At 55.1% G+C, this 12,554-nt stretch overlaps 2 protein-coding genes across 3 annotated transcripts in view; one reads left to right on the top strand and one right to left on the bottom strand.

Moving 5' to 3' along the window:
• Positions 1–5,822, bottom strand: part of DGCR2 (DiGeorge syndrome critical region gene 2) — a 99,463-nt gene extending 93,641 nt beyond the window's left edge. Inside the window, exon 1 of one of the 2 annotated variants that reach the window (XM_060612999.3) lies at positions 5,468–5,822. In XM_060612999.3, the coding sequence (XP_060468982.3) occupies positions 5,468–5,546 (79 nt within the window). In that variant the 5' untranslated portion in view covers positions 5,547–5,822. The remainder of the gene's footprint in view (positions 1–5,467) is intronic. The other variant, XM_060612997.3, reaches the window with a different exon arrangement.
• A 2,310-nt stretch (positions 5,823–8,132) lies between these two features.
• TSSK1B (testis specific serine kinase 1B) lies at positions 8,133–9,604 on the top strand. The gene has a single exon (XM_060613002.3). The coding sequence runs from the start codon at positions 8,288–8,290 to the stop codon at positions 9,398–9,400; it is 1,113 nt and encodes a 370-aa protein (XP_060468985.1). The 5' UTR covers positions 8,133–8,287; the 3' UTR covers positions 9,401–9,604.
• Positions 9,605–12,554: the final 2,950 nt, after the last annotated feature.

Below are 12,554 nucleotides of genomic sequence, written 5' to 3'. Positions count from 1 at the left end.
TTTTGGGGGCTCTAGGAAGCCACACACACCCCCTCTCAGACCATGAGAATGGCTAGACTCATTTAGCGCTCACTGTGTGTCAGACATTGCTCAAAGCCACTTCACTCTGCTGCCTCCGAGGTGGGGGCTCTCTCCTAAGAAACATGCCCTTATGCACGCACACCCATGCACCCAGACTTTCAGGGGGTCCCTACACTTTCTAAAGTCCATCCGGAGCTAACATGAACGGCCTTTTTGTCAGGATGTGTTAGAACTGTATACCCATTGATTTTAATTCTCATAGCATCCCTCAGCTATGTTCTATTTTGTCTGCATTACAGATAAGGAAAATGAGGCTCAGCACACAGAGTGGGCAGCAGAGTGGGTCCTGACTCCCAGCCATGCAATCTAGGGTTCACACTCTTAACCCACTACACTGGACTCTACAAACAGCTTGTGTGAAGCAACACCAGACCTGGGCTTTCCTCCCTCCCAGGTCGATGCCCAGAAGCCACAGGACACTCTGTGTCCACAGCTCACTGCACAGGCCATTCACCCTCCCCTGGACTTACCCTGTTGAGGAAACATGTCCCACACGATGGAACACACAGCCCAGCTTGGAGCAGCAGGACAAGATGTGATTTCACTAAACACCCCAAGTCAACTGGCAAATCACACCAAAAACAAAATAGCCATACTTTGAATCCATCCATCACACTGGCAAAGTGTTGGCTCAAAATTGGGCTCTCGGAATTATTGACCCACTCTGCAGACTGGAAGAGGAAAGGGCCACTCACCAACATCTCAGCACCCCAAATACAAAAAGCACATGTGATGAGGGAACAATCTGGCAGTGTGCCAAAGACACTTAATCAGTCCCTTGCTACCTACTAGGTCCTAAATGTTGTCACTGATACATTCCACTTAAGAGTCAAGAAACTACCAATGTTTCCCTACACCAAGTACCAAAGGGAGGTAAGAGATCACCTGTGCAAGGAGGGCTAACTAGATCACCTGCCATGATGGCTAAAGAAGCACAAGCCTTAGTGCTGCCAAACTGCCTAGGGGAGCAAAGGGGTGAGGAAAGTGCAAGTGAGCTAGCCTGAGAAGCAGGACTAGGGAAGGCTGCAGGCAAGAGCAATCTAGGTCAGAGGAACAGGAAAGGTACAGCGTAACAGCAGCAAGTAGGTGCAGACCCATCTGGCGAAGTGTGCAACAGCAGCACATTCTTCATTCCTAAGACCAGAAGCACCAACTGAAATAATAACCCTGATTCGCTGCCACCTGGGCCAACCGGAGCTTTAACCACAGTGCTTCCTGTGCCCTCAATACTTTCCCGTGGTGACGGTGCCCGGCACACAGCAGGTGGTAGCTGGTGACAGTGCCCAGACACAGCAGGTTGTGGTGAGGGCTTGTTACAGGGCTGTGGGGAAGCATCACCGTTCGTCTCCCGAGGGACATCAAGTACCAGGAGTCTCTTCCTGCTCTCTGCAGTGGCCAAAGTGTTCAGGGAGAAAGGGCCACTTACTTTCAAATGATTCAGAAAATAAATTATGTGTGTGCATACGTACATACGCACATGCACACATTAAGAAGAAGGCAAGTAAGGTAAAGTGCTGACAATAGGTAAGCCTGGGTAGAGAGTACGCAGGTATTCTTGGCATGAATTTTATTCTTGCATCTTTTCTGTAAGTTTGAAATTATTTCCAAATAAAAACTTTCTTTATATGTTAAAAAAAAAAAAGACATTTCGTTAGCTAGTGAGGTTGGAAAATATGTTAACATCCCTTTTCAACTAAAAAGAATGAAATTCTTAAGCTGAAAGCACAACCAGCCAATGAAGCAAGTTCTACAGTGTTACAAGGTGGTGGGCTGTGAAGGAAAGAGCTCACTCAGAAAGCGCCTGGCAAGCCCAGGTGCAGGTTCAACTTCCCAGATATTTCTATGAGCTTCAGCCACATCTGCTTGCAAAATATCCACACTCTTCCCCTTCACTAACCCATGTGCTGCTCCAGAGGAAAGGTGCTGTGGCCACTAGGTTAGTTCACTGAAGATTTATCAATTCAGCACAGACAGCAGGCCCCTCTGGGTTCCTAATGACAAAAGGGAAAGAACCCTGAACTTGGAGCCAATTCACCCACGTTTGAATCCTAGCTCTGCTGCTCACCAGCTGTGCGACCTTATGCAAGTCATTTGCCTCTCCAGCCTGCTTTTCCAACAGTACAAGGAAGACAGCTTCCAGTCTTGCTACCTCATCAGGCAGCCTCACTGAACACAAGGTTTTTACAGGGCTGGGGAGCTCAGCTGAGACACAGCTCACATGGGGAAGGCAAATGTTTTCTCAGCCATGTATGGTGGGGTCACCCTGGACAAAGCTGTAGCTAAAACCATGGCATGATTTTCTTTCGTCAACGGAGAAAAACAGTTTTAGAATCAGCAATTGCTGCTGCATCCTCTGCACAGATGGAGAAAAGGTCAATGAGATGACACCATGGCCACTGGTCCCCCAAAAGCCCCTCCATGCCTGTCGTTCCTCAGAAGAGATCTCCAACCTACCCTTCTCACCACAGCCCCAGCAGATATAACGACACCACCGTTGGTCATTATGGCTAACCATAAAGGGGATTTGGGGAGAGAACTGGTTCTATACCTCAGATCAGAGTATTCAGATGGAAAAGGGTCTGTGCTCACCTGGAGAACCACTTGGTCTATCAAGGGAAGAGATGTGGTCTGGAGTTCCACAGCTGGGGTTAAGGCTGGGGCAGGACAAACACAGCTGGAGTAGACAGAGCCTCAGCCAAGGGCACATGATGGGCCAGACATCTAGGACTGAAATCTCATCTCAGCCACTTACTTTCATGAGCTCTCTGTTTATTTCCCCATCTATAAAATGGGGCTAATAACAGTCATCTACCTCACAGGGATCACCTGAGAGGTAATCAATGCACATTTTAGTACACATTAAAACAGCAGCTGGCACGTAACACATCTTCAATCAACCAAGATCAAATACGCATTTAAAAAACAAAAAGAAAACAAAAACTTTGCCAAAAGGTCAAATTCAGAGCTCTCTTGTTGCCGCCACTCTGTGAAAGCCTTCACACTCTGGCCTGCACCAGCGAAGAACCAGAAGTGGCTTGGCCTCAGTCCTCAAGGACTCCCTCCCCTGGAAAGTAGATTCAGCCTGATGCCCTCCTCACACTCAAGTACGGGTCTAAGCTGGGACTCCAACAGAAAGAATGCAGGTGAAGACCAGGGAAGCCCTCCTTCACAAGCATCAGCCAGCAGCACCCTGCCTGGAAGGACACGGAGCACACACAACCCCGCAAAGGAGAACATCTAACCCAGAGTGTGACTGGCCCTAGCCAACCAGCCAAAATCAGGAAACCAGCAAAACCCCCAAGGTTTGCAAGGCAACTCAAAACACCATTAGGAACCACTGCAAAGTTCTAATCTGGAAAGTCATGAATACAATGGGATAATCTGCCCCTTCAACCAGAGCCACCTCCTTACCCCAGCTCAGACCTAAGTGTGAGGTCTCCTATAAAGCCCTCCCCTGCTTCACAGGTACAAAAGACTGGCCACCTGGACTGCCTGCCTCTTAGCCCCCACACTCAAGCCTGATTTACACCTAGTTTCTGCTTCTGTACCTAAAGGGCACTCCTAGAGAAAAGGATTTACTCAATTCATTTGAGCATCCCTAGTGGTAGGCAGACAGAATTTACACTTTCTGAATTGTTGCTGGCCAGTTGGCAGGATACCCGGACAGACAGCAAAGGAAAGGGAGTTGGGGACGTTGGTCACCTCTATCATCCAGAGGTGGTGCTGGACCTGGAACCAGAGGCACCCCAAGGAAGACAGGCATGATGTGTGGCTTCGCCCCTGAGTCCAATGACCTGATAAGCAGAACTAGGACCCAAGAGCCAAAAGAGAATGTCTCACTTCTCTACAGATATAAACATGTTTTCTAAAGAACTTAATCACAAGGAGCCACAAACGCTTTGGTTCTGGACCTCAAGGGCCCATTCAGTACTCTCTCCACAACTAGCCCTTTTTCCGGCTACCATTCTTACTGAGGCCATCCCACCAGTCACCCTGCTGCTGAGGGAACCATCAGAAGCAGCGAGCAACCAGCTCTACTCAGGGAGCCCAGAGAAGCATCACTGGAAAGACTCCAGGTTGAGCAGGGGCCCAGGGCCTTGGCCACCAAGTAAACACTGGGGAGGAGACAGCAGTCTATTTAGGATGACAAAGGCAGAGAGGTGTGTCATGTCTGGTATGAGCGCCTTGGCTGAGGCATTAAGGAGGGTGGCACTCCACTGTGCTCCCCAGCCTGTTTTTACAGAGAGACCTGACAGAGCTCACAGACAATAGCCCTGGACACTTTGGCCTTCATGGGCTCCTTCCGCCATAAAAGATTACTAAGAATCATACTTTTCAACTGCAATAGTATAAAGCTAAATAAATTTGTGCATAACATTTTCTTTGACCTAAACGGTCAGGGTTTTTTTTCCTTGATTTTAAAAGAAGACCACTAAAAGCACTCTGTGGGCCCCCAGCACCAAGCCTCCTGTACTTGATGAATAAATCTGCCCTGCAATTGGGGATTTGATTTTTTTTGTTGCATTCAACGGAGGAGGGGGTACACAAGAAACAGAGATAAAAATTATCCTGGACCTTCTGGCTGCCATGATTCTGATTCCCCACCACAAGCGTACTTATAAAAACACAAGCTCCAAAGGGAGTTCCAAAAGCATTTAATCATCACATACAAGGTACACTCCTAAGTGCCTGGCAATGTCCAACCTCCGACGGCGGAGACCCGGCCGCGGCACGAGTCTCTGCCCCAGGAAGCTAGCTTGCTTTCTGAGTGCGATGCTTGGCGGACTCCTAGTACCTCCTCGGATCGGTCTCTCAGCTGAGTTCTCAGCTACAACACCTCACTGAGTGACAATAAGCGACACGGCTACCGCTCTCCAGCCAAGGAGTTTCCAGGGCTGAGGCGCTGGCACAAAAGCACTGCTGAGGAATAACATGGAAAAGAGAAACCATGTGTCTCCACGAGCTGCTCTCTCGACCCCAGCACTCCAGCCTGACCCCAGCCGCTGGGCAAGGAGGGCGCGCCCCAGGGGCGCAGCTCCTCCGTCAGAGAACTCCCAGGCCCCAGAAGTTAGGTCGGGCCCCGCACACCACTCTCGCTTCGGTCAATCTCAAAGCACGCAGCGCTCCACGGACACGGATCCAAAGGTAACATCCCCTCGAGAACAAAGTTCCATGATGTGAGAAGCGCTCGGAGCCCAGGTAAAACTCTCGGCACGGTCCCGGGCGGGGGGCACGGCGGCCCGCGGGCAGGCCTCAGAGGCGCCCTACCGGGGCCCCGCCCGGTGGAGGGAGATCCCGGGAGACCCCGGCCCCGCACACCGCCCGCCCTGCCCTGCCCCGCCCCCACACATCGCCCCCACCGCGCCGCGCCCACCGCGCCGCGCACCTGGCCGCAGCGGCTCGGTGACGGTGAGCACGAGCAGGAAGAGCAGCAAGAAGGCACCGCTGTCTGCCTTGGGCACCATTTATCCTCCGTTCATCGTCCCCGGGGCGGCCGCGTGACCCCGCGGGGAGGCCGGACCGGGCCGGGCTGAGGGTCAGGGGACCGAGCCGGGCTGAGGGTTAGGGAACCGGGCCGGGCTGAGGGTTAGGGGCCGGGCGCGGAAAGGCGGCGGGAGAAGGCTCCGGCTAGGCCACGGCTACACTGGGCCGCGGGCTCGCGCGCACTATCGGCCTCAGTCTCGGGTTCCGACTCCGGCTCCGCGCAAGATGGCGGCCGTCCTGCTCAGCTCCGCGCCGCCCCCCGCCCGCGACGCCGGCTCCCGCCAATGAGTGCCGAGGCAGGGGGCGGGGCCTGCACGCTCCCAATGCGTGCGGACCCTTGGCAGTGTAGGGGGCGGAGCCTGGGCGGTTGTACCCGAAAGGGGCGAGGCCTAAGGCTGGGAAGGTGGTGGGGGCGGGAACCGAGAGGCGGGCTCGACGGGTGGGCGGAACTATAAGGAGTGAAGTGTACCATTGGTTATGCAGAGAGGTGGGGCTCGGGGGTGGAGCCTGGGTGGTAGGGCCCGCCAAGGGCTGGGTTACGAGCTCTGGACGCGCTGGGCAAGGGCGTGGGGGAGGGGTAACGGGGCCAAGCTGACGGACACAGAGGGTCGGGGTGCAGTGGGGCTGATGAGGTGGGGCGCGGAGGGGCAGGGAGTGGCCCTGGAGGGCTGAGCGTGAAGGAAGAGGGGAGCGACAAGGAGCCAAAGTGGTCCCGGGTGAAGAAGGGTTCTTCACACCTTGCATACCTGCAGGCCCAGGTCCTGTCAGCGGCCCAAGAGTGCTCCCTACAGTGGTCTTTAAAAAGAACCGCTGCGGAAAAGGGATAAGGAAAACTGGAGGAACCCGGACATGCTTTGAGGAAGTGGGGAGATGGGGGAATGGAGGAGCCACCCTGTAAGGAACCAGCACACACTACTGGAAATGTTTCAGATGAAGAAATAGCCTAAAGGAGTGTTCTACAAGGAGCGCTGACAAGGAAGCCCAGATCTTAGACTGTGGAGCAAAGCTGGCCTCTGGAGGAAGAACTCTGCCTACACAATGTGGGAGGAGGGGGAAGGAATGCTGGGCACAGCTGCTGCCACAGCAGGCCACGTCTGCATAGAGGAAAGGCTCAGGAGACGATTCCAGTGTTGACCTCACACCTGTCAGGGAACAGAGTGACTGTGGAAGAGGGCACAGCAAATGGGAGTGTCCTCAGTAGGAGAGGAGCAGGCTGTCCAATGGAAGGACCACCAGCCATGCACACAAGGCCTGGCACAGGGTGTCAGGGCTGGGGAAGAGGGTGAAGATGGGAGCAGAAAAAAGGGGGACCCATTTTAGCCTGGCCCACCTCCAGCCCCACCAACTTACTCCCCAGGAGCAGTCCTCTCAAGCTCTTTCAAGGCATGATCCTCCTGAATGTCCTAGGTTTCCAGCCTATGACACTCAGAGTCACTCAGTGAGAGAGGTACCCACTCCCTCTGAGTGGATATGGCCAAGGTTAAACCCAAAGCTAGGCCAGACCTGCCTGCTCCTGCTCTCTTGGGCTGTAGCCTGTAGCAGGTGCTAGACAAAGAGCCTGTCACAGCAGAGGGGCCCCCATGCTGGCAGAAGCAGTGGTCCCTGTCCAACACTGCCCTGGCTGCTTGCATTGTCCTCATGGACCATTCCCAGAAGCAGCTGCTGCACTCAGAGGGATTCAGGCATAGCTTTTAATGTGCCGTGGGAGCCCAGCCAGGGTTACAAGCTAGGCAGACCCCAGAGAGGCAACTCACAGCTAAGAGCAGATATCCCAGCCAGTTGTTCCCCTGCAGAGCCACTGTTGGAGAAGCAGGCCAGCAAAGGTTCAGATGAAGAGAGTAGGACAGGGAAATTATGCAGGGAGAAGGCAAAACCCTGGCCTCTGAAATTGCAGTCACTGCACAGGAGTTTTTGCCCATCCTGATCCACCTCTACCCTTGGCCCACATACATGGCCTGCAGATTTCCTGTGTAGACACCACCAAGGACCTCCAGAGCTGAAGGGAGGGAAAAGAGATCAGGGATATTTTTCCCTAGCTCCCTCCCTGTGGGTCACTGCAGCTTCCACCTGAGGTCACTGCCTCTCTCAAGGTGGTCCTCTACACTCTTCCCAGGTTCCAGTGACCCACCTTCCCTTCCAGGGGTCTGTTACTACCCTTGGGTTACCCTACACTCAGTTCCCACCTTTGTAAGAAAGATGAATTTATAAACTCTTCAAACTGCCCTTAACTTGAGTATGTCTTTAGTTTTCCTTCTGGGACGCAGACTAATAGGACCATTTGCCCTGGATTCCCTGGGATGCCTCATGTGGCAATAATCAGCCCCACAAGCAGGTCTGGCTCCTGATTTGGAAGCACCAGCACACTGATGTGTTCCCCACAGCCCTCTTGTACCTCAGGTCCCAGCCAAGTGCACGGCCACTCTTCGCTGGCCATTGGTCTGTTTCAGCCCACTGGCTGGTCTTCCAGGGTTCCAAGTCCAAGTGGCTCAGGCCAGAGCCTCATTCCCCCAGAGCACTCCTCCTTTATGATTTCACCCACTGAAGTCACCTGGGAAACGATGCTCAACATTCCACCCCAGAGTCTTGGCCTCTAGGAGGCAGGAACAGCAGGCCCAGCCAGCCCAGAGGACTCTCTGTCCACAGTGTAAACAAGGACGCCACTGGCCCATGTCCCGCAGGGATGTAGAGGGCAGCCTCAGAGGCACTGGGCGCTCCCGGCACCATGGATGACGCTTCCATCCTCAAGCGACGAGGCTACATCCTGGGGATAAATTTGGGAGAGGGCTCGTACGCAAAAGTCAAGTCAGCTTACTCTGAGCGCCTGAAGTTCAACGTGGCGGTCAAGATCATCGACCGCAAGAAAGTCCCCACGGACTTCTTGGAGAAATTCCTTCCCCGGGAAATTGAGATTCTGGCCACGCTAAACCACCGCTCCATTATCAGGACCTACGAGATCTTTGAGACCTCTGATGGCCGCATCTACATCATCATGGAGCTCGGGGTCCAGGGCGACCTCCTCGGGTTCATCAAAACCCGGGGAGCCCTGCACGAGGATGATGCTCGCAAGAAGTTCCACCAGCTCTCCTCAGCCATCAAGTACTGCCATGACTTGGATATTGTCCACCGAGATCTCAAGTGTGAGAACATCCTCCTCGACAAGGACTTCAACATCAAGCTCTCTGACTTTGGCTTCTCCAAGCGCTGCCCGAGGGATGACAGTGGCCGACTGATGCTAAGCAAGACTTTCTGCGGGTCAGCAGCTTATGCAGCACCCGAGGTGCTGCAGGGCATCCCCTACCAGCCCAAGGTGTGTGACATCTGGAGTCTGGGTGTGATCCTCTACATCATGGTCTGTGGCTCCATGCCCTACGATGACTCCAACATCAAGAAGATGCTGCGCATCCAGAAGGAGCACCGCATCAACTTCCCCCGCTCCAAGAACCTGACGGGCGAGTGCAAAGACCTCATCTACCACCTGCTACAGCCGGACATCAACCGGCGGCTGCACATCGATGAGATCCTCAGCCACTGCTGGGTGCAGCCCAAGGCACAGGGCCTGTCCTCTGGAGTCATCAACGAGGAGGGGGAGAGCTCCCGGGGTGCTGAGCCCTCGTGGACCCCTGATACTCCTGATACCCCAGCCACCAAGCTGGAGCTCCAGGAGGAAGCACGGTCCGAGACACGGCCTGAGATGCAGTCCAAGTCAAAACCTGATGAGGAGACGATGCAAATGCGGGTGTCAAGGCAGTCAGATCCCACAGGCCTTAATGGCGAGCTGCAAAGCAGGGAAACAGAGGAGGGGGTTCCCTCACGGCCTCCAGAGACACACACCTAGCGAGCCTCACTCGGCCCAGGGGACTGGCAGGGAATGATGCAGAGCTCATGGCTTTGAGCCTGAGCTCCAAAGAAGCCAAGGGACAAGCCAAAGAAGGAAAACTGTCCTGGATGAGCCACTATTTTCATCAGTTCCTTCTCCTTCCCTTTGAACTTGGTAACCCACATGGCTAAAAAAACAATAAATATTAGTGCAGACCCCAAAGTGGATGTCTTTGCCCCGGCTGACTGCAGTCATCCAGGGAGAGGATCCTGCACTCCCCCCACCCCACCCCCGCCAGCTCTCCACTCTCAGATCACACTGCACTTCACCTCCAGTTTGGGAAAATAAATCCCAGTGTGCCCAGCCCCAACTGTGACCTCAGGCTCTGGATCAGAGCAAAGAGCTGGGCGAGGAAGATGCTACTTCAAGAGGGAGGCCATGAGCACGGTGCTGAGGAGGGGGAGGGGGCACAGAAAGGACAGGATAACGAAGGGCAAGGTGGCTGCCTGCAGCAGAGGAGCGGGAGGCAGAGGGCTCCGTCTGCAGTTGGGGCTGAGGGTCCGGGCCCTCAGCACCCCAGTGCCACTGCCTCCTCAAGGCTGCCGGTGGGGAAGTGCCCTGCAGGGAGCAGGTGAACCAGGCTCTCAACCCCTCTTGAGCTCCCCACCCTGCTAGGCAACTCGTTTCTTCTGCTCTGTCTACTAGCCATGGCCAACCAGCATCCAGTTCTGGACCTGCCCTGAGTCATCTGCCCCTGGTCATTCTCCCTGCCCAGAGGAAGTGGTGGGGGGTGGGGCGCTGGATGGCCCAGTGCCACCCAGCCTGCCTGTCCCACAGTCACTGTATGGCCTTGATTACCTCTCTTTCCCTTCTAGTCCCCAGCCTGCCCCCAGGGTTGATGATCCATGCCAGAGTGGAGAAGCAGACATTGGTGAGGAGAGAGGACAAGTGTGCTCACAATGCAGTCCTGTCCCCTATGGCCATAGGTGTCCTGTAGAGAGAGGAGGCCAGCGTTTAGCACCACTGGCTACTGTGTCCCGTGAGGCCCACCCATGTCATTCTCAGGCTCTTCTCACTTCAGCCACGGCAGCCCCTTTCCCTGCCTGTTCCGCACTCACTCTGGACAACCTCGTGTGGATCTGCAGGTTTGACACATCAAGAGGACAAGAGTCTTCAGACTTACCCCTCCCCTGCCCATGTCATTGTCCTGGAAAGACCCTAACCCCAAGCCCCGGGAGAAGTGAGGTCCTGTGAGTGCCCTGGCCCTGCTCTCTCTGCACCCCTCCCCACATCCGCTCCATCTCTCCTCTTGGCCCCCCCACCCTCCAGCCACCTTCACACATTCTGTCTTCCTATCTCCATGCTCCTGTGTATGGGAACACACAGCTCAGCTACCTCTACCTGCCCTGTCACTTCTCCAGTGGCTACAGCCACCTCCTGCACACAGTCTGGATCCCACTGCCCTCAGGATCTCAGTGCTTGGCCTTGGCATCCCAGGTCTGAATCCTCTTGGCCTCCCAGCACCCCCCCCCCCATACTCACACCCCCAACACACACATGACGTCATCATGCTTGTGGATGCATCCCTGCAGACTTTGCCCACGTCTCCAGGATCAGCCGAGGGGCTGTGGCCTCCACAAAGCTTTCTGGACTTGGCAGCTCCACTATAAACTCTTCTGGGGCAGGCCTGTGAGTGCCAAGGTACAGGCACAGAACAGGCCCTGGGTAATACCAGAGGAACAACCCAATTTTTCCCAGAGGCTCTAGGAACCCAGAGTCATACAGCTCATCTGGTGGTGGAGTAAAATTCCAGAGCACATGGGGCTGGCTGGAGTGGGGACATCCTAAGGAGTGGCTCATGGACCTCCTCTGCTTGGTCATCTGTGGCCACATGGAGGCAGTGGATGATATGCAGCACGAGGGCTTGGGAGCAACTGACTACAGCCCAGCCACAAGGCAAGCCTGGGCAGGAGGGGCCCCAGGAAGGAGCATCTACTGTATGCTTTACAGGTGGGGAGACGGCTCAGAGAAGGTGGGCAACTACCTGAAATCACACAGCACAGAGTGGCAGCCCAGGTGACTGAAGGCCACCCCTTCCCAGGGGGCCACACCTGTGAGCCGCTCAACTCACTGGGGTCAGCCCTGGCTCAGACCCCATCAGTGACCCTCCCCAAGGCTTTACGATCAAGACCTTCACCATGGCCTCCATGGTCTGCAGCGCTCCCTCCTGCCTCTGCACACCCCTGCCACCCTGTGTCCCTTCAAACTATCACATACTCTAGCAGGTCCTTGTCCTCCTCCATGTGACCAGCTCCTCAGACCTCAGCCCTCCCAGCCTCCCCAAATCCAGCCCCAGTTTCTTCCTCACAGCCCCATGTTCCCGTGTCATGGCACAGCCACCACCGGGCACTGGCGCTGTTCGTGTGACACTGAAGCTCCCTGTCCTCTGGGCTTCAGGAAAGCATGGGCCTGCTTCATCAGCGAACTCCAGCATCCGGAACCAATCCTCAAGTGCCAATGGGGTGAGTGGAGAAACAGAGGAAACCGAAACTCAGAGGGAAGTGGCCTACCCAGAGTCTGCAGGTCTCACATGCGCAGGGCTGCAGGCTGGGAGTACCCCTGGAGGCCCCAGGTCCGATCTAGCACTTCCCATTCCCTTCCCATGCCTGCCTCCACGTGCATGTGCTGGGTGATGCCATCTGCTTGCCATCGCGGCAGCTCAGCTTGTGCCTCCTCCACCATGTCCCCAAGAACCGCAGAGGTCACACTGTCCCAGGCAAGGGCAGAGTGTGAGGGAGCAGGATCCACAAAACAAGGAAAAGTGGGTGGGTTGGTAGAGTCAGCCAAAAAGGCAGACATGCAGGGGGTACCCCCAGATAGCACATTTGGGAGTGCAGGAGAAAGGCAGGGGAGACTGTCACGCTCCTGGGTCCTGGCCTGCAAATCCTCACAGCCAACCCCTTCTGGGATGCAAAGGAGTGACCAAAGACGTCCCAGGAGGAAGCAGGCTTCAAGCTAAAGCTACTTTAACAGGAGCTCCCAAGAGCTGGGAGCAGGCCTCAGGGAAGCCGTGGCAGCTGGAAGGCAGTCACTCCTAGCTGGCATCTGGACTCTGGCTGCCCTGCCCCTGAGATCTTCCACACAAACCTCCAGATGCAGGGAGCTCCGCACG

Source organism: Panthera onca, chromosome D3 (assembly GCF_046562875.1).
Source record: "Panthera onca isolate mPanOnc1 chromosome D3, mPanOnc1 haplotype 2, whole genome shotgun sequence".
NCBI lineage: Eukaryota > Metazoa > Chordata > Mammalia > Carnivora > Felidae > Panthera > Panthera onca.
The sequence above is the reverse complement of the archived record's forward strand: the minus strand, read 5'-3'. Positions and strand labels throughout refer to the sequence as shown.